This window comes from Adiantum capillus-veneris, chromosome 17 (genome assembly GCF_014529385.1).
Source record: "Adiantum capillus-veneris isolate H3 chromosome 17, ASM1452938v2, whole genome shotgun sequence".
In the NCBI taxonomy this organism is placed as follows: Eukaryota; Viridiplantae; Streptophyta; class Polypodiopsida; order Polypodiales; family Pteridaceae; genus Adiantum; species Adiantum capillus-veneris.
Window position 1 is genome coordinate 3,278,847 of NC_140947.1, and position 26,234 is coordinate 3,305,080.

Genomic DNA, 26,234 nt, shown 5'->3' on the forward strand with positions numbered 1-26,234 from the left:
CTCATGACATAGTCAGTTTACCCTAGGCTAATGGTTATATCTCTTCTTGGCCTTGTTAGGGTCACTTAGTGTTTTCTTATGAGAATCATCTGTTTCTTTTTGTTGGTTTTGGTAGCAATTTTTATGTTTTTCTCGAGTGTTGGATCATAAATTTCAATGTCTACTCTTTTCACCCCCTTCAAGGGTATATGGTGTGGGTTTTGCTTTCAAGGCAAGCAAACAGCCTTATTGTTTCTTCTTTTTGTTTGTTTTTGCGTTTTTACAGCGTTTTTCTACTCTATTTCTACACAAGTATAACAAGCACTCAAAACCAAAAACCATAACTCCACATTATCCTACTTAACTAAATCTAACTAGTCGCAAACCCTCGGCAAGACACAGGCTTCCCGGCTATCCAGTAGACCTCAAGATACTCTATCCTGATCTTTTTCTAAAAGTTTAAGCTCTCTCTAGTCAAGACTAAAGTAAGCTAACCATCACTCGAGTGACGTAGATCTCCCTACTTAAGGTCTTCGGTCCCCGGCAGCGGCGCCAATGTTTTAGGGAAAAACTACTCCCCTGTTCATGCTCACAAGCACGACACAGACAACATACTTATCATCCGATGACACGACTAACCCGTAGGTGCACGTAGGCAATCTCGTTAGCTTGTCAGGCTGAGACCAATCTACACATACGCACTTTTATGATGCATCAATCACTAACCTTGGTAGAATGCAACCCACTCTATCCCTAAACGCTCACAACACAATTTACACTTCCAATGAACTCGGAATCGCATCAAACTTACTAGGCACCATCCTCTCACTAGGATATACTTACCTATAAGTCTAATCTCACCAGATTTGAACCCTAGTTATCTCAAATACAGTCGCGATAGACTAACAGGTCATAATCCAAAAGTGGGCGAAACTTAAGTTTATGAGTATCTATGTGTAGCTAATCTCTTTCTCATTCCATAAAGCACTTGATTGTTGAAAACAGACACTGTTTGTGCTACTTACAAGCAAAACAAGCTCGAGGAAGAATCGATCGCGAACAGCTCCAAAATGTGAATGTGTGGCGTGGGTGCGTAGCTCTCGGAGAGACTACCGCGATGGTGTAGTCACTTCGTGAATCCGGTGAGGGAGAAGCACGTAGTGAAGAGGATATGACACTCTCTCTCTCTCTCTCTCTCTCTCTCTCTCTCTCTCTCTCTCTCTCTCTCTCTCTCTCTCTCTGACTCGTACGACACAGGATTAATGTTCAAAAATAATGTTTTTTAAAAATGGTTCTAAGGTGACTTTTATACTTTAGTCACCTTAGCTCAAAAATGTACATGGGGTTCTCTTACTCATTATTACAAAGTGGGAACAAATCTGAGTCCTGACTAATTGATTAATCTTTACATAACCCAGACGAATGGATCAAAATGATAAGACGTCTTTGACATAAAATGGGAATTTGATATGCTTTACAAGATGGGCTCATTACAACAGTTGGACAAATGGGGCTCCAACAGAGAGAGAGCTTAGGAGGAAGATACCCCCAAAAGAAGACTCTCTCCCATTCAAGAGGAGGAATCCAAAGAGCAAGAGAGCAATGAAAGTTTAAGTTCCTCTGAAGATGTGGCTCCACGAAGTCAGCGGTCTAGATGATCGCCCACTCCTCCCAAGAGGAAAAGATCAACACATAGTCCTTCTCCTCGTCACTCCGAAAGGGAAGAGAGGAAACAAAGGAAGAAAAGGGGTAGGAAGAGGTGACCCTCTTCTCCTTCTTCTTCACCTTCCTCCTCTTCCGATGAAAGCTATGGCTATTCTCCTAGAGAATAGAAGAGGGGAGGACATCTCAAATCATTTCCTACATGGGAAAGGTCACAAAAGCTAAACAAGTTCAAGGAGGGAGGAAAGAGTATCTCTTTTCTCACCTATGATGGTACCTTTGGTGCTACCAACAAATGTTGGCCTTCATCCAGCAATTTGATGCGGCCTTTGGAGAGACGAGGGCTTCATAGATTCCTCCAAGGTACACCATGTAGCTATGCACTTCCAAAAATCAGCTCATCAATGGTGGGCTAGTCTTTGTGGCAATGGTGAAGCCCCAAAGAAATGGAAAACTCTACGAGTTTCCATCATGAAGTAATTCCTTGCAATGCAAAGAACAAAGTGCTTACCATATGGTGCAGCTTGAAGCTTCTCTCTCATGAGTCTATCCACAAGTATGTAGACAAGTTTTGGGATTTACATCTCAAGGCTACTGTCTTTCAAAAGATAGACTTTGCCAAGCAAAGGTAGCAATTCTCTGCCGGATTACCTGAAAAGATGGTTGAATACATCAACTCTCAACGGCCTGGTACTATTAGCGAAGTAATCCATCACACCATGGTTGCTTTACGCATCAATTTCCATCAAGGGGCTAGACGTAATGTCAAGCCCATGGAAAACAAAGACAAAAATGATGCAAAGGGGAAAACCAATGTTCAAAATTCTTCCCAAGGCACTTCCAACAACAACAACAACAATCGGTCCAAGGAGAAGGGAGTTTACAAAGGTAAAAACAAACTCTCTCCTAAAGATCTTGAAGCTTTTTGCAAGGACCATAAGTGTTTCAAGTGTGGGGAGCAAGGACATGGCTATCGCTCTTGCCCCAAGAAGAATACTTGCAATGAGACTCCTAGGGCTTCCACCATCGAAGCTCCAAAAGAGGATGCTCATTGCAAAGAATCGTCACTTTCTTATGCTTGGGGAAAGGTAAGAGAGCATGGTGCCTTCATCTTGTTTGACCCTGGCTCTACTCACAACTTTATATCAATGGAGTTGGCCACCAAGTTGAGCATTCAAGCTTTTGAGATGGGAGATATGGTAATGGCTGATGCAGCTTTCAAGGGACAACAAGCCTCCATTACTCCCTTGATTGGGAAGTTGAGGTTTCATGTCCAAAGCTATGTCGACAAAGAAGACTTCTTCATCTCTCTTCTCCAACATGAGGATGCTATCCTAGGGGCGCCATGGTTTGATCGCATGGCTGCCAACATGAAGTTCCTTGAAAGGAGAATCTACTGCACCTACAGGGGAAAGAACATGTGTATAGATGCTAGTGAGCATGGTCGCACTATTCTACTTGTAAATCCTCTTGCTTTCTATTCTCAACTTATACAATTTTTTTGGTATGATTCAAGAAAACAAGTTTATTTTTTGCTTATATAATTCTTTCATTATTCGAGCAGATATATGTGACACAAAGCAAAAGTACATCTCCAATCTAAGAGACCATCCCCAATCCAAGAGATAAACCATCTTCAATTCAAGACATTGCACACCTCCCCTCAAGCACATGTATAAAGATTGAGATTAAGCTAATCCAAGATATCTCCAAACAAATTACACTAAGTGGTAAAGGCAAAAACAAAAGCTAGGGAATGTCATAATAGTCGTAGTTGCAAGAGACTAGAAGGCTGTTGTTGTCTTCTACTTCATCTCATTTTTTTCTTCTTTTGCTAGAGAGACTGAGCTTCTAGAATTCAGACTTCTGCTGGTGTTTTCTTTTGTCTTGCTTGAAGCACTTGGAAGGAGGATGACCCTTCTTCCGCAAATGCTACAAGCTTTTGATGCTAGGCAATCTTTGACTATGTGCCATTCTTTGCTACACTTGAAACAATTTTTATTGCTAGGCATAATTGCAAATGCTCTTCCCCCTAAAGTAGAATTTCTCCTATGCTTCTTTGCTTTAGATAGTGAAGCAAAGTTGAGTGTTGGATCCTTCTCTGAAATAATGGTCACTATATGGTCAAAGCTAGATGGCAAGGCTCCTAATAGAACTATAATCGTGTCCTCCTTTGGTGTTACACACTTCATAAATGGGAGTTATGTGGTCATGCTTTTAAGGTGATTGAAAAATCTTGCAATATTGTCACAATCTCCATCTTTGAATTTGTAGAGATCTTTCTTTAAGCTTACCTTACTTTTCTTTTTTCTAACATTGAAAATTTTCTCTAAGGCCTCCCATGCGTCTGATGAGGTTTCATAATCGTCAATGAAATGTGCATAATTGTCGTGTGGTGCAGTGATTATGATTCCTAATGCTTGTTCATCCTTACCCTGGTTCTATGCGCTCAAAGCTCGTGTATGTACTTGTGCTCCATCACTAGAGGAGGGGTCAATAGTTGTTGGCTTCACTATTCTCCACAACCCCTTTTTCATCAAATACCCTTTTAACTTGATTTTCCAGGTGTGAAAACCATCATCATTAAATTTCTTAAGTACCTTCTCTTCCATTGTGCCTTGGAGTGGTCTTAGTTCTTGGATTTTTAATGCCAAGGCCAGTGTCTAAACTCCTCACGATCTCACAAGATCAATAGACATGCATTCCATCTGATATTTATGTGCTTGAGTGCATTGTTTGTGTGTGTGTGTGTGTGTGTGTGTGTGTGTGTGTGTGTGTGTGTGTGAGAGAGAGAGAGAGAGAGAGAGAGAGAGAGAGAGAAAGAAATTTCCCTTCATTTACTTTTATATGAAGTGCCTCTTTACTCAAAAAGTGAAGCATTGAGGGTTTTGAGCCAAGTTTTGGGGCAAACTTGCCCCGAGAAGGGGAGCCTTATAGGGGTGGACCTTAAACAATTATAGATTTTGTTTGAGCACCTAAGTTCATTGTCGAACAGATTCATGGGGAAAAAATGTGTCAGTGGACAGTTTCGATTGGCGAGCAACATCTAGATCCAAATTGAGGCTTTAATCCAGTTAAGCGCATTTCTTGAAGTCCACCCACTAACCCTTTGACAAAATTAGCATGTGATGCTTGACCCTGTGACCTCCATTAGGAATAGACAATCCAAGTTGAGCTAACCATCTCCTCACCCCCTTTTTCTTGAGTGAGGGGTCCACAAATATTATCCTTGGCCATGCAAGGTAAGCCCTACATATACACACTAAACTTGACCCCAATTAGAATGGCCAATCTCCTCATTTTTTAGAGCTTAAGGGTGCTCAGCGCCACAAACGATCATTGCACGTCCGATGGCTTCCCGGCAATTGGCAAGGAAGCATTGAGCTCACCGGTTATGGGGGAGCTTGAAGCTCAAACTTGAGCTTGGCGGTGAAGATCCGCATGATCGAGGCGGATGGGGTGCATCGGTCGGTGGATTTTGGAGCACCACGTGCATAGCCCCTCTTGGGCTTGGAGAATTGGGGTTCTTTGTAGGGAGAGTAAAGAGTGAACGAGCAATGGATTCGAGCAATTGAGCTTGAAGGCAAGTTGAAATCTTGAAAGCACTCATGAACTACTCATGGGCAGCGGTAATTGAGCAGAAAATCACGCAATAGCAACAATTTTTGTTTGGAGAGTTGTGTGCACTTGTGTGTACTGCAGCTATGTTGAGTAGCAGTTTGGGACCCACTTATCGGCACATTTGCCTTTAAGTGGGAGATTTTTGGGGTAAAGGCCTCTGTGCGCCCGATCGCCCAGGCTATGGACGCCCGCTGCCCACTGACCATTATCTTATTCTTGTACAATTGTGCGTCACTCTTCAAGAGCCATAAGCCGAGAGGGTCATTTTTTTGAATCCAATGTTCGGACTGTCAGTAACCAATGCAGTTATTCATGTGGTGTGGAGTAGTGCAAGCAAAGTGGAATTGTGCTCTGCGTGGCTTCTAATTTGACAGGCTACTTTATTGATAGGGAGGGGGCTTTAAATTGGTGACACTATTGAGGAGGAATCTTCTAAGAAGTTGAGCTAGTTTTCTTTGATTGCTTCACGATGTAGATGGTAAGAAGAAAAAAATTGATAGTGGTGTGAATTTTAACGCATGGTATAGCTTGCGATGATGGCTCCATAGTATCTCTCCTCAAAGTTTTTGCCAAAAACTCTATGACCTTGCATCACAAATGAGATTTTGCATAAAGCGATGTATGGAGGTGAAATTTTGCCCATTATAATATTTAAAGATGGAAGAAGATGCATTTCATGCATTATGATGCTTGCGCCCATCAAAGAAAGAAAAAACCATGTGTATGATACATAAATAAGGTGTGGAGTTGGCACCATTCTCCACATTTTTAATAATATGGTAGGGAATGTGCTCTTCCCTTGCCACTTTTATTCCCTTCACTGTTGAAGGACTTTTATCCCCTCCACTGTTGAAGGGGACTTATGCTTCTCCTCTAGTGTTGGCCTTTCTTATTGTAAAATTACTATAGTTGTACAAGGAAGAACTCATTACTCATGTTTTATGAAGACATGTATCATTCTAATTGTCCATGTGTCCCTTTGTTCAGTATAACAAAAATTCTTCAATCCTTGTCAGCTATATCTACAATCTTTTCCATAAAAATGATGTAAGTTCATTTAACTGTATACAAGATAGAATCTAAGTACTTTTGAGATCACATAGAGGAAATCACAACACGGAATATAAGTGTACCATTGGTATTGGTTCTTTGTATCAAAGACAATCTTGGATGGATCCGCTCTGCTTCCTTACATTGGTCCAGCACCTTGCGACTAGTATGTTTTTTGCCATCGCCATCCATTGTGCAACTTCTGCCAACATCTCAACTATCCCATTAACTTTTTTTATCATGCCTACCATTTATTCCACTACTTCTGATGTTTTTGGTCTTAGGGGTGGGTTGAACTTGTCGTATTGTTTGTTTATAGGCTCAAAGACACACACACACACACACACACACACACACACACACACACACACACACACACAGAATTTCACTCTTTGGGGCACCCCATCTAGTATAAATATCGATCAAAGCACAGACAAGCCACGACATCTTTCTCCAAGAGACCCTAAGGCAACAGGCTTTCAAGGTGCAAGCATGGATTGGAGGCAGGCCTTTCCTTTGCATACGTTAAAATAGCTCATATCTTCCTTGCAATAGTCACATTGGGCATATCTTGCAATCAACACGTCCAAGTGAAGACATAAAACCCATGAAGGACTTCTTGTCCTTTCATGACCGCACCACATTTGAAATACATATTGACCAAAGCACCAACAAGAACATCTTTCTCAAACGGCCCCTGATGAGAAATGCTATAATGAATTTTCTCAACCATGTCAACATCTTTCGTAAGGTCACAAGCCTTCAAGATGCAACCTAGCCTTCAACTTGGCATGTTGCACCCTTGTTCATGCAGCCTAGAGCCTTGCCCTCACTATTAAGTATGGAGCTTAATTCACCCTTGTAATTTTTTTCCTCAAAAACACACGTGTATGCCCCCGTTACGAGAAGCAGTCATGTGCAAATTTCAATGAGTGAGAACAAACCAAAGTACCTTCAAGAGGGGATGACTCCAAGTAGTGAGCACAATCTTGTGTACTCTTATCACACTATAACACTCATCAAGCATAGTTTCAGCATCAGTGAGTCCTGAATTTTAAAAAAATGCTTATAGCTTGGAAGAATCTATAGGAAAGGCATTTGAAAATGTTGAGCTAGCTTCATCTGAGCCCTCAACTCCATGATTGTACATTAAATTCAAGCAGCTTTTAGATACAATACCGTCATCGATCTGTTCTAGTGTCTTGCATTGACTAGACAAAGAAGTTAAACCAAACCGCTCACAAATTTGACATAATGCAGCCATATTGTTGCTGCAAGCTACAAAATGCAAGGATTCGAAAAACTTAATCAAAGACCCTGACCTCTATAATATTATTTAATAGCAACAAAATAAAGACATGTGCTTTGCCAGTATAAACATATTAAATATTGATTGCATCCTCTTTAAAAGGCAGACTCTTTGAGTAGTAGCATGCAAAAACAATCGATGTGTAGGACGAGGTGCATCTCCAATCCAACACACAAATACAAATCAACAAATTTTGAACTGTCCAAAATTATGCTACACCCCCTTATGCAAGAACAAACTTGGCAAGCCTTGAGGAAAGAGAAAGGCTTTGGAATATGGGAAAACCCTAATGTTTCTATATTCAACATGCTTGTCCCAACTGCTTAGGCCAACATACTAAACTTTATGTGTCATATCATAGTGAGCCCATTCAAATAACACACCTCGTCCAAGATCTCCTTTGCCAACAGTGATGTGGCCATCACATATGATCCAGAAGCATTCAAAATGGGAAGAGAATTCCATTACTTAGCTGCTTCAAAAAGAGTAGAGACATATACTGCAATCCTAATCCTGCGATTTCAATGGTTGTGAATACGATCGCATAGTTAGGATCCATATATGTTATGTAGTGCTTTGATCTTGCCTTCTCTTTCAAGACTACAGTCATGGCGTTGTCTGCACAAGCTTCAAAGGCGAAGCAACCCCACTGTGGCTCAAGAAATTGTAGATTATCCATGTGCACTCAAATGGGGGTACAACAAGCAAGTTCTTCTATAGTTCTTCATTTTGATAGGGCACAAAGAAGCACAAGGCATTGCTAAAATGTTGTGTAAAGCAGGTACATTAAAATGTTAAGATCATAGACCTGTAAAGCTCATTGACAAAGAAGATGACCCGCAATATTAAGGCCGAAAGGAAAAAATTGTTGGGATTTTGGACTTTGGCTCAACTTGTATGGGCTTTACCTCTTGTACAGTCAGCAACAATCAAGTCACCCTGTGAGCATGTGAGGGAACATGGCCTAGCCAAATGACCATCCTAGTCAGCATAGATTTTTTGCATTTAATGAAGCCACTCCTGACCTTTGGAGAGTTTCCCCTTGACCCTTGGGAAAGGTGCATTGTGACCCTTGAGAGGTGCCACTAGCCATGCTTTTGCTACTACTTAAGTACCTCATTTGTACACACCAATAAGTTAGTTCATTTCCTAATCAAGTTGTCATTTTGAGTCTATACTCTCTCTCTCTCTCTCTCTCATCATTAGTGTACTAATCAATTATTATGAATGCTAGTCTTGTTGACTCTCTCTCTCTCTCTCTCTCTCTCTCTCTCTCTCTCTCTCTCTCTCTCTCTCTCTCTCTCTCTCTCTCTCTCTCTCTCTCTCTCTCTCTCTCTCTCTCTCTCTCTCATCACTAGTGTACTTATCAATTATGTCATTATGAATGCTAGTCTTGTTGATCTACCCTAACTCAACAAGTGGTATCAGATTTTTGGTGCAATTAGCATTCTCTAATTAGCTACCCTAATTACATACTTGATTACTCTCTTTTTCATCAAGTGTTAGTAGCAAATAAGCTACAAATCTCGGTGCGACTCTCATGGATTGTGAGCACGCCCATTGCGAGCCACTGCCCTCATCCATGAGAGGAACTTGTGATTAGTGGCAATTGCATTAATTGACATTTGCATTTAGGTTGCATTTTAGTGTTTTTTTTTATATACCAAGCGTGGAATTGCCGCATTAGCTTTGTGTGGAGGTAGTGTTGTCCAAGTCCTCTCCGACGAGTACTTGAACTCCCTGATCCAACATTATTTGATTACCCAATTTGATTTGCTAAAAAAAGGTGTGTGTGTGTGTGTGTGTGTGTGTGTGTGTGTGTGTTTATGTGTGTGAGATAGAATCCCTCTGCAATTAATGTGTGTGCACTAAGCTTCCCGGGTGTAGCATCCAATTGAGCCCATATATGCTCATTTTGGAGCTGATTTCTTCTTGCTAGTCTTGGATCCTCTAGTGCAGAAGGAACAAACTACAGAGAATCAGTGGATCAAATCTTTGGGTAGCAACCCGGGTAAACGTGAGCAATCAATTCAATTCACTTTGGAACCGCAGGCAAGTTTGCAAGGGCCAACTCCTACATGCTCACCTCCTTTTCAGCTCAGCCAGATGCAAGAAGCCATTAAGCGTGTTTTTATTTGTAACATTTAATGCACTAGTAACTTGTGTGTAGCGGAAATTGATAACATAGTGAGCATTTCATTAAGAACATGTTCCTAATGAGCATAGAGAGAGTACTTAATTTGAGAAAGCAACCTAGTGATTTACACCTGGCTAATTTGGCATTCACAATAACTTCAAAACAGAGAGAATTAAAACAATTGACAACAGTTGAGGATCGGATTTGCATGGAGCCGGTCCTCCCTCCATAAAGGCTTTGTATTATAGCTTCTCCCATCAAAGGAGACTTTTTTACAATACAATTCTTGTGTTCCTTGACAAAAATCGTTGGTGCAATGAAGATAGAAGCTTCATGCACCAAATTATGCTTGAAAAACACACCTAGTGTCTCTAGCCTCAGTCCCAAGACCTCACACACCTTCACAAATGGTGAGAGCTAGCAGGGAATGAGGATAGATTGAGAGGAAGAAGAGGTATCTTACGAGAAAGAAGTATTCTCCTCACGTAATCAATCTAATAGCATCGCTTAGCTTAGTAATTAGCATGGTAGACGAGATGAGCATCCCATTGAAGCTTGGCTCTTGGTTGGATTTGAATTCCATAGCCAAGAGTTGTTGGTGTGACCTCTACTTCTCAATGCTTGGAGAAGGAGATGGAGTTCTTCTTGCACACATAAGTTGTGTGTGTGTGTGTGTGTGTGTGTGTGTGTGTGTGTGTAGCAATGAGTTAGAGTAAAATGCAGCCTTCCCTCTCATCTTGGTCAACCCCTCTTGCTATTTGCTCATGCTGGCATCCCATTGACCCCTATAAAGCTTAGCCAAGCATAAATTAGAAGCATAATTGATATCCTTTTGAGAAGTGTCCCCCTTTCCCCTTTTGTGAGAGCTTTAGGTAATTAAATAATTCAATTAGACTCTCATTGGACCTCTTAGTCTTCTAGCCAATAGGAATTAGGCAAGCCTTGGGCTGCTGAATGCTCATTGGACACCTTGGTAGACTGTCCAATAGTCTTCTAAGGAGCTTAATTTCTCTTGGTTCTTTTGTTAAGAAATTTTAAATTAATTAGACTGGTTTTACTCTAGCCAATTTTTGTTGGTCCACCTCTATGGCCATCCAATTGGATTTGAGGGGAGGTTGGGGGCAACTGTTCTAGGAACCTGGCATGTGTAAAGGGGGAGCCTTGGAGTGTGTGTGTGTGTGTGTGTGTGTGTGTGTGTGTGTGTGTGTGTGTGTGTGTGTGTGTGTGTGTGTGTGTGTGTGTGTGTGTGTTTCTCTCTCATCCCCTACTAACAGGGCTCACCCCTTCCTAGGGATGTGGGAAGACTTTTTAGTCTTCCCATGACCATCCAAATTTCCCCTTGCTTTGGCCATTGGATTAATGAGTTAACTTTTGGAACCTTCACCTATGGAAGTCTTAATGGAGCTGAGCCTTAAGTCTTTTAAGCCCCATTGAAAAACATTGCTCTTTTGCAAACTGTCCCCCTTTGGATCCCTGACAGAGTCCGGTCTGGCAGCCTCACCAATATTCTAACTTTTACTCCCCTGGTACTTTCCCATACTAAATGATCAATTTAGTAACATGAGAAAAACATTTGGGAGTATTAGATATTTAGTTTTTATGACATTACCTCTCTCTCTTGAAATCATAGTTGTCCTCAACTATGAGGTAGAGAAGATAAAGCCTAGTCATTAGTCCATTTGCTAGCGGGTAGAGGATCCCTCTTTTTCCCTACGACACCGTTCCAAAATGGATGACTAGTCCATCTGGTGCTTGAGAGCCTTAGCTACCGCAAGCATGTCTACACATCAGTCGGTATCAATCTTCCATAGTAAAGTGACAAGCTCTAGTTGGTGTTCGGGAGACATCGTCTCCACAAACATGATCCTAAGCATGCATACTCATTAACATGTGTGCACAATAAAGAAAAAGAGAGTCTTATAAGACAAAAACTTTGTTCATTTATACATATTTGCATTTGTTTACTGTAGAGAGTCATTGTAAGCATTGACAAGGTTTAGGTTATCCTTTAATTGTATGCCTTGCATCCATCTAGCATCTTCAAAAGGATAATTTTTAAACTTGATAAGGTATTGCCGGATAGTCTTACTGCCTCTTAATACCTTGTCTTTGTGTCGGAGAATGGGGACTCGGGCTGTAGCACCTCTTCTTGGTCCTTAATCTCCGGTGGGTCTTCAATGATTGCTTCTTGAGGTGGCTCTCATTTAGTACTTTTGGTGTCCTGTAGGATTATTGCCCATTGTGTGTCTTAATTGAGCTTTGGGAAACTTGAGCAAGACCCAATCATTTTGTTTAAAGACTAGGGCTCTTCTGTGCTTCTCAGCAACACCCTTTTGCCTTTGTTGAGAGATTGATATAGCATCCTTAATCTTTTGGAAAGATTCTTGCAGGTCTCAGCTATATTCATCTGCAGTGAAGATCTTCCCATGTACCTTGAGTAGCACGGGACTTTTTGATATTTCCTCTATCACCTCAAAAGGTGCTTTTCCCGTGGAAGTATGTACAATGTTATTGTAAGCATACTCCAGTAAGGGTAATTACTTCTCCCATTGAAACTTTTGATCTACTTTTGTGACATAGGCTTTTAGTAGATCAAGAATTGTTAGGTTTTTCACTTTGGCCATCTGTTTGGGGATGATAGGCCGAAGAGAAGTTTAGCCTTGTACCTAAATTCTCAAAGAGACCTTTCCAAAAATTATTGGTCATTCTAGGATCTCTATCCGACACTATGGATGTTGGCAAGCCATGGTACTTGAAGATTTGTGATATAAAGAGGGTTGCCATTTGATGGGATTTGATGGTCTTTTTGACAGGTATGAAATGTGCTTGTTTTCTAAACTTGTCTACTATCATCCATATTCCCGTATTCCCATGGATAGACTTGGGCAATCCAAAGATAAAATCCATGGATATGCTCTCCCACGATGAATTAGGGATTGGCAAAGGTTGAATCAATCCAAGTTGCTACCCTCTATCGAACTTTGTCTTTTGGCATACCACACATTTTGAAACATACTCTCATATGTTTGCTTTCATGGCAGGCCAATAGAAATATGTTTCTATCCCTTTTAGGGTAGACTGAATCCCTCTATGCCCTGCATAAGGAGGAGCATGAGATTCATACATTATTTTCTCACGTAGTGAGTTAGTAATGCATAGTCTATTGCCATAGAGAAGATAACCATCTTGTAGGGTAAATGGTTCTTCTTTCTTCCCTAGTGCAAGGGCTGAAATTACATCTCTAAAATTGGGATCGATAGCATACTCATCTATCATAGAAGATAGATCATTGTGAGTTTCTATGGATACCACATTCACTCTCGGTTGTCTTGGGAGTGCATCGGCTACTTGATTATGCTTGCCAGCAATGTGAGCACTATGAAAATGAAATTGATAAAGAAAATTTTTCCACCTCATTTGTTTGTCGAAGAGCTTGATCTGCGTCATGAAGTACGTAAGGATTTGGTGATCCGTGCGCAAAGGAAAGGAGTCCCTAGTAAATAGTGCTTCCACAAATTTAGAGCATGTAGAACTGATAAGAGTTCCTTCTCATATATGCCTAGAGCTTGCTCAACAAGGTCAAGCCTTCGACTTTCATAGGCTATGGCATGCCCTTCTTGGAACAATACAGCTCCAAGGCAATCACCATGGACGTCACATTGGACCTCAAATGGCTTTGAGAGATCCGGTAGTGTAAGCACATGTTGAGAGATAAGCTTTTCAAAATCATTGTTCCCCTTTGGACCATATATACCTAATGTTTTTTTTTGTTAGATCATGTAATGGTCCTGCGATTTGTGAGAACTTTTCTATGAAGCGTCTATAGTATGCACACATACCTATAAAGCTTCTCGGTTCGTGTAGATTCCTTGGATTAGGCCATCCTTTTATTACCTCTAGCTTAAATGGATCCATCTTGAGAGATAATGTGACCTAAATAGTGAATCTCTTGTAAGAAAAATTAACTTTTCTTTCAATTGATATAAAGTTTATTCTCTTGTAAAACTTGAAATATTACCTGGAGGTGTTACTTGTGTTTGTCTAATGAATTAGAGTAGATGATTATATCATCAAAGAACACTCGAGTAAAGGTTCGGTGAGGCATGAATAGCTTCTCCATCAAGCGGTTAAACGTGGGTGGTGCATTGGTCAAGCCAAAAGGCATGACAATGTACTCGTAAAGAGAAAACGTAGTGCGAAATGCGGTCTTTACAATGTCTTGATCAACTATCCTTATTTGATGGTAGCCACCTTTCAGGTCAATCCTATTGAAGTAGGTTGACCCTTTTAGCTTATCAAATAGGTCTTCTACCCATGGAACGGGAAACCTATTCTTGATAGTGATCCTATTTAGTGCTCTATAGTCGACACACATACGATATGTGTCGTCTTTCTTTTGCACTAATAACACTGGTGAACAAAATGGAGATGAGCTAGGCCTGACCATGCCTTCCTCAACTAACTCATGCACTTGCCGTATAATCTCCTCTTGTTGAGCTTAGGAAACTCTATAAGGAGGTTTATTAGGCGGTGAACTTCCTGGAAGAAGTTCAATGGCATGGGCCTCGTTTGGGAGGTAGTTCACAAGGGATATCGTCAATAAAACATCTTGGAGCCCCATGAGGAAATTGAATAACTCTAATTCCTTTTGATTGTTTATATTTTCTTTTGCTAAAGCATTAGGTTCATTTTGCTAAAGCATTAGGTTCATTTTGAGAATCTTTAACAAAAATCATGTACATGGAAATAGAGCTCTTTATTGACTTATTGAAAGCTTGCTTATGTATAAGAGGTATGGTACTACCCAACTCCTTAGCATCTATGTACATATCTTTTTCCCTGAACCTAAAGTAGATTTGCCTTTCAGGGATTTTAACATTCACAGCCATGCGATCAAACCATGGTGCCCCTAGGATTACATCCTCGTGCTTGAGAGGAGAGATAAAGAAATCCTCCTTGTCCACATAGCTTTGGACATGGAGCCTCAATTTCCCAATTAAGGGAGTGACTGAGGCTTCTTGCCCCTTGGAAGCACCATCGGCACATAGGATATCTCCCATCTCATAGGCTTGGATGCCTAGCTTGGTGGCCAACTCTGTGGGTATGAAATTGTGAGTAGAACCAGGGTCAAAGAGAATAAAAGCATCATGTACTCTGACCTTTCCCCAACCATGGCATAGAGGAGATCCTTTGTGATGAGCATCCTCTTCTTGAATTTTGACCAAGGTACCTCTAGGAGGCTCATTACATGTATTCTTGTGCGGGAAAGCACGATAGGCATGCCCTTGCTCCCCGCACTTGAAACAACGGTTATCTTTTCGATAACGCTCTAGCTCTTCAAGAGAGAGTTTATTTTTGCCTTTATAAACTCCCTTCTCCTTAGCTTTGTTGTTGTTGGCATCGCCTTTGGGAGACTTTTGGGACTTTTGGACGTTGTCCTTCCCCTTAGGCTCATTATAGTCCTCGTTTTCCGTGGGCATAAGATTTCTCTTAGTTCCTTGTTGGAAGTTGATTCGTGAAGACACCATGGTATGGTGTATGACCGCAGATATGGTGCGTTGCCTTTGGGAGTTAACATACTCCACCATATCTTTAGTTAAACCCGCAAAATTGTTGTTTTTGCTCTCCAAAATCCATCTTTTTGAAAACAGTGTCTTTGAGATGCAAATCCCAAAACTTGTCTACATATTTGTGAATAGATTCGTAGGGAGAGAGCTTCAAGCTTCGCCATTCTGTGAGTACTTTGTATTTGGCATCGGTAGCAAAAAACTACTTCATGATGGAAGCTCTTAAAGCTTTACATGTTCATGGAGCTCCACCATTTACTCATAGGCTGGACCACCATTGCCTAGCGGACTTTTGAAAATGCATGGCTACATGACGTAGCTTAGAGGACTCCATGAAGCCCTAATCTCCAAACGCCGCATCAAAATTTTTGGATAAAGGCCAAGACTTTGTCCGTAGCACCAAAAGTGCCATCGTAGGTAAGGAAAGAGATGTTCTTTCCTCCCTTTTTGAACTTTTTTTAGCTTGGACGACCTCTTCCAGGCGGCATAGGATTTCCTATGGCCTCTTCTTTTAGGTGGTTTAAGAGCTGCACCATCAATGTCTTTAGAAGAGGAAGAATATGAGGAGGATGGAGAAGAGGGTGACCTCTTTCTCGCCTTTTTCTTCCCTTGTTCCTCTTTGTCTACACCATCACTTTCTTCAAAATAGGAAAAGGATGAAGAAGATGGAGAAGAGCGTGACCACTTTCTCGCCTTTTTCTTCTCTTGTTTTCTCTCGTCCCTCTTTGAATTATGGTGTAGAGAAGTATGCGATGGTCTTCTCCATTTAGGGGGGTGTTGGAGAGCGTTTTGCCCGCCATCTTCATGGAGCCATCTCCACCGAGGTGGCGGGAGACTCACTTCTTTCTCGTTCTTTTGGTGGAAAGAAGAACTCCATCTCCTTCTCCAAGCATTGAGAAGTAGAGGCCTACACCAACAACTCTTGGCTATGGAATGGAAATCCAACCAAGAGCCAAGCTTCAATGGCATGCTCATCTCCTCTACCATGCTAATTACTAAGCTAAGCTATGCTATTAGAGTGATTATGTGAGGAGAATACTAATTTCTTGTAAGATACCTCTTCTTCCTCTCAATCTATCCTCATTCCCTGCTATCTCTCACCATTTTTGAAGGTGTGTGAGGTCTTGGGAATGAGGCTAGGGACACTAGGTGTGTTTCTCAAGCATAATTTGGTGCATGAAGCTTCCATCTTCATTGCACCAACGAGTTTTGTAAAGGAGAACAAGAATTGTATTGTACAAAAGTCTCCCTTGATGGGAGAAGCTATAATACAAAGACTTTATGGAGGGGGAACCGGCTCCATGTAAATCGGTCCTCAACTGTTGTCGATTGTTCTATTTCTCTTTCTTTTCAAGTATTGTCAATACCAAATTAGATAGGTGTAAATTGCAAGGTTGCTTTCTCAAATTAAGTACTCTCTCTATGCTCATTAGAAACCTGCTTAATGAAATGCTCACCATGTTATCAATTTCCGCTACACACAAGTTAATAGTGCATTAAATGTTACGTTGGTATTAGAGCTATTGGTTTCTCTTTTCTTGCTCAAGAAGAGAGGTCCTCAAGCTTGCTACAAATGGTTGGTGTTATTAAATGTTGCAAAAGAGTAAGTAGAATAGGGATTTTTCATCCTTGAAGCACACCTGCTTTATGCAGTTAATGGGGATATCGTCGAGAGCTATGGTCTTAATAATGGAGTCCTACGGGACTTGCCTATGGCTTAAGCATTATTGAGCTATTAGAAGCTTGGCAAGAACCGGTGCTATCTTGGCTCTGTTGAACCCTCTCTTCTATTCCTTGCAATTAATAATATTCGAGCGGGTATAGATGCTTGAGTGCTTATCTTTGAAGCTAAAGAGGAGTAGCAACTAGGGCTTGAAGTGCCAAAGTACAAGTAAAAGTTTACACCTAAAACTTTCTAGTATGGCTGACAAAGGAAAAGAGATTGAAATGAATGTTGATAGCTTTGATTTTGCTAACAAAAGAGCAACTAATGATGCCCCTATGCTTGTAAACTATCTTGTTTCTAGGCTTCAACAAGCCCTAAGCAACCCATCCCTCCAAGGTGAAGTGCTACAACAATTGTGCACCCATGGTATTCTCCAAACTTTCCACCAAGAAGAGAGAGTACCTAGGAAGCCTCCCAGTGCGACTTCCAAAAGAAGACTCTCTCTGATAAGGGTAGAAGAAGAGGATCCGTATGAAGGGCTCAAAAATCTACTACTCGATGACGCATCTCCTTTTCAAAGTAGAACCCAAGTTTTAACAATAGAGCCGCACACATGATTTGTGTGTGTGTGTGTGTGTGTGTGTGTGTGTGTGTGTGTGTGTGTGTGTGTGTGTGTGTAGCAATGAGTTAGAGTAAAATGTAGCCTTCCCTCTCATCTTGGTCGACTCTCTTGCTATTTGCTCATGTTGGCATCCCATTGGCCCCTGTAAAGCTTAGCCAATCACAAATTAGAAGCATAATTGATAGCCTTTTGACAAGTGTCCCCCTTTCCCCTTTTGTGAGAGCTTTAGGTAATTAAATAATTCAATTAAACTCTCATTGGACCTCTTAGTCTTTTGGCCAATAGGAATCAGGCAAGCCTTGGGCTGTTGAATGCTCACTGGACACCTTGGTAGACTATCCGATACTCTTCTAAGGAGCTTAATTTCTATTGGTTCTTTTATCAAGCATTTTTAAATTGATAAGACTGATTTTATTCTAGCCTAATTCTCATTGGTCCACCTCTATGGCCATCCAATAGGATTTGAGGAGAGGTTGGGGGTAACTGGCCTAGGAACCTGGCATGTGTCGAGTATTCCCTTTGTGAAAAGGGCGAGCCTTGGAGAGAGAGAGAGAGTGTGTGTGTGTGTGTGTGTGTGTGTGTGTGTGTGTGTGTGTGTGTGTGTGTGTGTGTGTGTGTGTGTGTGTGTGTGTGTGTGTGTGTGTGTGTGTGTCCCTCTCATTCCCTACTAACACGGCTCGCCCCCTCCTTCCTAGGGACGTGGGAAGACTTTTTAGTCTTCCCATGACCATCCAAATTTCCCCTTGCTTTGGCCATTGGATTACTGAGTTAATTGTTGGAACCTTAGCCTATGGAAGTCTTAATGGAGTTGAACCTTAGGTCTTTTAAGCCCCATTGAAGCACATTGCTCTTTTGCAAATGTCCCCCTTTGGATCCCTATTTTCCCTCCTTTGGATCCCTAACAGAGACCGGTCTAGCAGCCTTACCAATATTCTAGCTTTTGCTCCCCTGGTACTTCCCTATATTAAATGATCAGTTTAAAAATCATTTGGGAGTATTAGATATTAGTTTTTATGACATTATTCATTTTTTGGCTCCGCAAGATGGCAGTCCCATGCTCGCCTTAGCCCATTTCTCTTCACCATCGCCTTCCAAAGGGGTGCTCCCACGGGGGGGCTTCCCACGCTCCAAAGTCAACACCTTGACTTAGGAGGATTTCCCGTAGCTTTGCAGCTCCAAAAGCACCCCACAATGGGATGCTTCCCATGAGCTGCAAGCACAAAAAGAAGGGCTCTTTAGGGGCAACAAAAGCGAGCAAAGCCAGGCATCAAAGAAGAAAGTCGAGAGGAATTCTCTCTCGCTTTTGCGAGAAACGCCTCCAAAAGCTTCAAAGGAGATTCAAACTTTGGGCATGAAAGAAATTTTGGCTCAAGTTTCAAGGACAAGAGCTTCAAGCCTCCATGGACAAAAGCTTTAAATTCAAGATTCAAGCTTCCCTCGAGCATCCTTCTCATTCTCCCCAAGTTTTTTATACTTCAAAGTTCACAAATTTCCATGGCACAATCACTTTGAAATGCATGTAACCATCACCTATAGCTTGTAAAGAGGACAGACATTGGCATTAGCTTGCCAGGCTATGACAAGGTTGCCATGAAAGTTGTAGACTTACACACACATACTAGTGCAAGCTTGAGAAAGTAGCAGTCGTTAACATTCAGGCGGAGGAATATATGATAAACAAGCATGAGAGAGGGATAAGGACTGATGAATAGTGAGGTTGGTAACTTACACAAGGCTACTCGGAACCCGATTGCTGATTAATGCTACTTCGTGGACAGCCTTCACATTAGCGTTGAAGCAGAAGGAGCGTGCAGCTTGTTGCCCACCAAGACCACCACTATGGTCACCTCCTCCTCCTCCTCCTCCTCCTTCTCACCTACGATGTGCATATAACTTCCCTCGTGCCTCGCCGAGCTTAATTTAGTTTTAGGCCTACTACACCTTTGCTTTATCTATTTACACTGAAAAATTTCCAGTCTACCTATATGTATAGGTGGACTTTAGTAACATTGACGCTTCTCGACGAACGGCTATAGATGCGGAGAGAGACGTTGAGTTTCGTCAATGCCGCCCTCCGGCTATGGCGAAGTCCTGCCGCCCTCCCCCCCATTGCGTGCTGATTGAGTTCGCAGAGCGATCCGCTAGTTTGTGCGGCGCAGTTATTATTTGCCCTAGCTAGTGGGCACCTTTCAAAGCAGAACTCGACAAACAGTGAGGATCGTCACGTTTAGTCATAGCATATCCAACATGTGCGACAAAACAGTTCAATTCAGCGTCCTTTGCAGCATGCTCGATGCTGTTGCTAGGAGCAAGAAGCCTCTGTTGAAACGGAAGCACTTGCGCACATTCCTCGACCATGTCTACACAGACCATGAGTTTTTCAGTGCCCTCCGCCTCATCTTACCTGGCTTGGACAAGGAGAGGGGCACCTATGGCTTGAAAGAGGCTGTTTTAGGCAAATGCATTGCTGATGCGTTAGGGTTGGCCAAGGAGTCTGAAGATGCAAAGAAACTCCTTAACTGGAAAAAGGGCAGTAACGCGGGGAATTTCCCACTTGTCTCGGCCGAGGTTCTTTATAGAAGACAGAGTTCATCATCTGGCAACCTAACCATCAAAGATGTCAATGACTACCTTGATAAATTAGCTGCAGCTGAAAGCAGAGACGCAAAGACCACCATTCTTGCTGAGCTCATCAACAAGACCAATGCCCATGAGATGAGATGGATCATCATCTTCATTTTGAAAGAATTGAAACTGGGGATAAGTGAGAAGACAGTTCTACATGAATTCCACCCTGATGCCGAGGATCTTTTCAATGTCACATGCGACTTGAAGCTGGTTTGTGAGAAGCTGAAAGACAGAAGTCAGAGGTTCAAGCGACAAGATATTGTGGTTGGGAAACCAGTGAGGCCTCAACTTGCATCAAGAGTTTCTGGGGTGGAAGAAGCATGGAAGAAGCTAAAAGGGAAACGAATTGTGGCTGAGTGTAAATTTGATGGAGATAGAACCCAGATCCATAAGAACGTGAATGAGGTTCATTTCTACTCAAGAAGCTTCATTGATCATAAAGAGTACACAGATGGCATGGCAGCTGTTATAATCAAGCAAGTGAAAATTGATCACTGCATTTTGGATGGGGAAATGCTGGTCTGGAACAAATTGACCAATCGATTTGCTGAATTTGGGTCAAATCAAGAGGTAGCCAAGGCAGCGAAGGACGGATTGGAGACTGATCAACAGCTCTGCTTTGTTGCCTTTGATATTTTATACTCTGGGGATTGCAGTGTGACTCATCAAGGTTTGGCAGAGAGGCAAATTTTGCTAAAACAAGTGGTACAGCCATTGAAAGGATCTTTAGAGCTGCTTTTTCCAGGAAGTGGGTGTGGCCATCAAGATCAACCTTTATGGTCAACCTTGGTGCATACCCCAGAGGAAATCAATAAGTTTTTTATGGAGACTGTTGAAAACAGGGATGAAGGCATTGTTCTCAAGGATTTGGATTCCAAGTGGGAGCCTGGTGATCGCAGTGGAAAATGGGTCAAATTGAAGCCTGATTATGTACATGCAGAAAGTGAACTAGATGCCTTAATTATTGGCTGTTATTTAGGATCTGGACGCCGCGGAGGCGAAATAGGTCAATTTTTGCTAGGACTTGCAGAAAAACCCACGCAAGGTGGCCACCCTACAAGGTTTTTTTCTTTTTGCAAGGTTGGTTCAGGGTTAAGTGATAATGAGCGAGATGTTCTTGTGAGCAAGCTGAAGCCTTACCTTAGGGAGGTGGGAAGAAATACCAAACCCCCAAGTTTTTACATAGTAACTAACAGCTCAAAAGAGCGTCCAGATTTTTGGGTAGAGCAACCAGAGAAGTCTGTTATTCTTGAAATAACAAGTGACATACGAACTATCAAATCAGAGGTTTTTGCTGCTCCATACAGTTTACGGTTTCCACGTACAAACCGGATCCGGTATGATAAACCATGGTATGATTGCCTTGATGTGGATTCTCTGGTGCAACTCGTGCACTCTCGAAGTGGGAACACTGGTGACATAAAGGATTATCAAAAGCCAAGGAAAGCTAGAGTCGCCAGGTCCAAGAAGTCAGTACCATCTTTGTCAGTGGTTCCTTCACATATGCTTGGAACAGATGTTTCTCTTGTGAAGCAAGAATCCTCCATTTTCAAGGGTTTAGTGTTTCACTTTATAAATGTCCAGCCCTTCTCTATGAGGGACTCTTTTCACAAGCAGATTGTTGAGAATGGAGGTTCTTTTGCAATGAATCTAAATGATTCTGTCACACATGCGATTGCTGGAGAAAAAAAAGGTATGAAATACCAGGCGGCAGCTTCACGGAGAGATATTTTACACCAATCTTGGGTTCTAGATTGCTCAACACAAAAAGCTCTCGTGCCTCTAAGACCAAAATATATCTTGCATTTTTCAAAGAACTCAAAACTGAGATTGGACGAGCACATGGATGAGCACGGTGATAGTTATTTTGAGGATATTGATACAGATGATTTAAGGCAATTGTTTCAGCACCTAAAGGAAGGTAACTTCTCAGTGGGTAAAGAGGAGATTTGTCACTTTCAATCAAAGCATTTGTGGAAGGAAGGCTTTGGCCAATTTCATGGGTGCTGCATCTACTTCCACAATCCTATTCATTCAAGTAATTTGGATTCTCAAATGGTAGCAGAAATCGCATTGAAAAGGTTAGAGCTTGACCTCTTGATGCAGGGGGGAGAAGTTACAAGCAAGTTAGAGGATGCCACACACATGATTATATACACATCAACTGAGCATCCTCTCTCCTTTAGTAACATTATCAAAAGTGTTACCAGTGAGAACAGAAACTTGCTGATGGCCCAAAGTATGCATGTTGTAAAGCACACTTGGTTAGAGGATGCCCTTGCTAGCAAAAACAAGCCTGAAGAAGACAGCTACAGCCTTAGAGAGAAAGACATGGACATTTTTATGACACCAGAAAAAGATAATGTCATGGAACAGCTTCCGAAGCTGCGCAAGAGAAGCAGCTTCAGCAGGACAGGTGAAGAAAGGATGGCTGATGGAGACCGAAGTACCTCTAAGCGGAGGCTGTATTGTGCCAAATCTAAAAAATTGAATTGCAGAAGTGTTCCTTACACTGAAGCCACCTTAAATGAAGGGGATATTTCAGTGCTTGATAGAGAGTCAGGTAACTGTAGTGATGCACCGATGGGATCACTCAATGAAATGCATCTGTTGAGTGTCAATGAGGTCAGGACTAATTCTGACTTGTCTTGTGGCGATAATGTGGATTTGACAGAAAGTCCTCCAAAAAGAACTTGTTTGTTAAGCAGGCGCAGAGGTAGGGCAAGTGATGATAAAGCAGGAATGAGCATTGGAGATCGAAAGGTTGAAACTGGTAGCATGCAGTGCGATATTTTTGAACAGGAAATACAGAAGGTTGCCCGATTGTCAAGTAGATGCAGAGGTAGAGCAAGTAATAACAAAGCTGAAGTGAGAAATAGAGAGGGAATTAGTGCTGAGGATCTTCCGGCTTCTTCTTCAGATATTGATAAAGAGAGAGGTGTAACTGGTATGCAGTGTGATATTTCTGGTCAGGAAAGAGAGATATTTGCTAGTGCACAAATCTTGCAAACGGAGAATCAAGCTGTTTCCAACTCGGTAACAACTGTTGAAATTACAGGAGGAGCTAGCGAGAAGAAAAAGGTGAGCTACAGAGAGTTGGTGGGAAATTTTTTTGATTTGTGATCATCTAGATCACTCTTCTTTCTGTGTACTGCCACATACCTTAAGATCGACACCCTTTCTGTATATTGGCCTGAATTTTAATTTTTACATTGGCTATTTTCATTACAATTGTTGGGGTATCTTTGTGTTGCGTGCATGCAGCATGTGCCTTGCCTGCGTGTGCGAGCATCAGGCATAGTCTGACGGTTTTTGCAGCGTATTGCTGGTTGGACTTCGTAAGAATAGTTTGAGGTTACTGTATTCTGGCATCTGCAAGCACTAGACGTTAACATATTCTGACTTGGAGTAGTAGTTAGCCCTGTGGAGCTGGAACAAGTGTAGTCGAGCCTCTGCGAACAAGGGTAATGATTTGTACACTTGGTCAGGCCACTGATATCATTCTCCCGCTTTTTTCAATGGGTGGCCGTTTGGTCAGAATTGTTCTGCTGTGTGTGGTCTATGGCCTTGCCTCCGGATTTACTGTGCAGGGAGAAGTTAGCCTTGTAGAGTTAGAATGAGAGTAGGCCTTTCCACACATGTTCTGACTTGGCGGCCCTCCGGAGTTTGAACAAGTGTAGGCGAGCCTCTGCGAATGGTAGGCTTGATTCTGGCAATCAGGCCACTGATATCATTCTGCAGCTTCTTTCAATGGATGGCCTTTTGGTCAGAATTGTTATTGCTGTGTATGGTCCATGGCCTTGGCTCATGATATGGTGTTGCTGTGAATAGTACAGCCTTATGCCAGGCAAAAAATGGATATTGGTGGTTTTTGAAATTGCTCTTGATGCACACATATTACAAAGTCGCTGGGTTGCCCATTGCTATGATTGCCCCTAATAGATACACCACACAATGGAGATGAATTGCTGATCGGGAATTGCCCATTGTTGGACTCTGGTTTTTGAAATTTATATTTCTGTCACTCCTATGGCTTGCAATGGTCAGGATCTGTATAGTATTTTAGTGGGTTAAGTGTTGGCACGGACATTTCAACTGACCTGAAAAATGGACACTCTCTTTTTACCTTGGATCTTTTGAGTAGTCATTTGGACAGCCCGGACAGTCAGTTGGCAAACCTGCAGAATGGCTTTTGGCTTGCGAAAGAGTAAGCCAAAGGTCCATTTGCAGCTAGATCGAGGCCCTATGTTACTGGTGGCTTTTCGTTTAGAATCAAAATGCTTCTTACCGGCTAGGTTCTTAAAGTTCTGGTTTCTTTCTCAACCTATCAAAAAGTCCACAAAGTAGGGGTAGAATTTTGAAGAAATTTGTTTTGGCATGTGGCATTTGTAGGCATTTGAAGTAACCATTTGCATTAAGCTCATTCCTTTCTAAGAAAAATCAAGTAATGTCATGCTCTGTTTGAAGTGGATGTTGCTCAATAATGCAATTGTGATAGTAATCGGAAGTTGCAAATTGCCTTTCGAGGTTGAAATGCTCACCGGCAACTGAATATTTGATGCCGAGTCAAGTTGAGCAGCGAATTGGAGACTACATTTTATCTTTGAATATGTATGTCAAGAGGCTTGCACATGCTCGAAAGAGTTTCAACCCTGAATGTCATAAATTGGAGCGCACGGTGGCAGACACAGCGTGCCCAACATACATATGGATGAGGATACCCTCAAAGGACACCGTGCATCACCAAGCACGTGTGTGGGAAATGTATCTTGAAAACAAGAGTGAAGGCCCTGGTGTAGATATCAAAATTCCCTTGTTATGAGAAGCCTCTAGTGTTTGGTTTTATTGCTTGCTCCAGGTTTGTGGGGTGTTCTCCTCATTTATTGGCAACCTTTCAATGCAATGAAGAACCTGGTTTGTGGGCCTTTCCTTGGGTGTTCTCATATATTGGCTTCTTTCAATGCAATCAAGAACCTGTATTGGCTGGCATCCTTCACCTTCACCTTCACGCCCCTAGTAGGGTAAAACCCCCAAGTTAAGGACAATTAAATAGTAGGGGCCTATAGAGGGAACTTCAAACTGTGGTAATTCAGTCTTCCACGTGAAGTAATGAATTTGAGTGAAACTTATGTGAAAAGAGAGCCCTTGTCAAAATCTCCTCATACCCCATGCTAATCCCATCATGACTTGAATATTTTAGTAATAGAGTAGAGACAAGCAAAATGTGTCCCTCTAATGGAACTGTCCTTTTATTGGGGGTTTTACCCTACATGAATTCGCTTGAAGCTGATGAGCACACACCTTCAACATGTCCATGTGTGCAAGATGTCATTGCAAGCGAGGCCTCTTGTTTTTTGTGCCTCCAATCAAAAGACCTTGTATAAAGCCAACAAATCAAAATGCTTTTGTTTCTGGATGTATAACTTAATTTGAAACATTTAGAGAGGTGCCATGGGGAATTCAGCCTGGGTTCTTACACCCCTACACATCCACCTTGACAAATCAAAATTTCCAGTTAAAATACCTCCTTGTCTATGGCGAGAAATTTATTTTTTTTCCTTGTTACAACTGAATTTAAGAGATTTAGAGACGTGCTACAGGGAATCAAGTATGGGTCCTTACACCCCACACATCCACCTTGACAAATCCAATGGGTCCTTGCACCCCACACATCCACCTCGACAATTCCAAATTTCTGGTTTGCTTTATCACCCCAGAACAAACACGGTGAACAACATGATGGCCTGCAAAGCAAGTGTATCATAGGAGGAATAGTGGGGCAAAGAGAGGAGGCTTTTGAGAGAATGGGAGCAAAAAAAGTGAACGGAGGAATGGTCTCACAAAAAGGATAGTTTGTTCTCAAGGTCCTCCTTGTCCAAATATGGTCTGAGGTAGAATTGTAGATAGTGGTTAATTTTGTTGGACATCGATGAAAAATCATGTCAATATGGCTAGTTTTGTGTAGCTTGTGTTTTTTAATCTCTGCATATAAT

The 26,234-nt window shown here is 41.8% G+C and overlaps 1 protein-coding gene and 1 pseudogene across 1 annotated transcript; one reads left to right on the forward strand and one right to left on the reverse strand.

Moving 5' to 3' along the window:
- Positions 1-6,889: 6,889 nt before the first annotated feature.
- On the reverse strand, positions 6,890-8,379 carry LOC147436725 (BTB/POZ domain-containing protein At2g30600-like; annotated as a pseudogene).
- Positions 8,380-19,628: 11,249 nt separating this feature from the next.
- LOC147436726 (DNA ligase 4-like) lies at positions 19,629-24,375 on the forward strand. Its single transcript, XM_086486165.1, has 3 exons — positions 19,629-22,804; positions 22,916-23,322; positions 23,730-24,375. The coding sequence occupies exons 1-3, from the start codon at positions 19,861-19,863 to the stop codon at positions 23,859-23,861; spliced, it is 3,483 nt and encodes a 1,160-aa protein (XP_086342291.1). The 5' UTR covers positions 19,629-19,860; the 3' UTR covers positions 23,862-24,375.
- Positions 24,376-26,234: the final 1,859 nt, after the last annotated feature.

Bases quoted from the DNA above. Each gene is read 5' to 3' on its own strand.
- LOC147436726 (XM_086486165.1), top strand. From the start codon at position 19,861: ATGTGCGACAAAACAGTTCAATTCAGCGTCCTTTGCAGCATGCTCGAT. The intron at 22,805-22,915 runs GTAACTGTAGTG...TGGATTTGACAG, and splicing joins AGTGCTTGATAGAGAGTCAG to AAAGTCCTCCAAAAAGAACT. The intron at 23,323-23,729 runs GTGAGCTACAGA...ACACTTGGTCAG, and splicing joins GAGCTAGCGAGAAGAAAAAG to GCCACTGATATCATTCTCCC.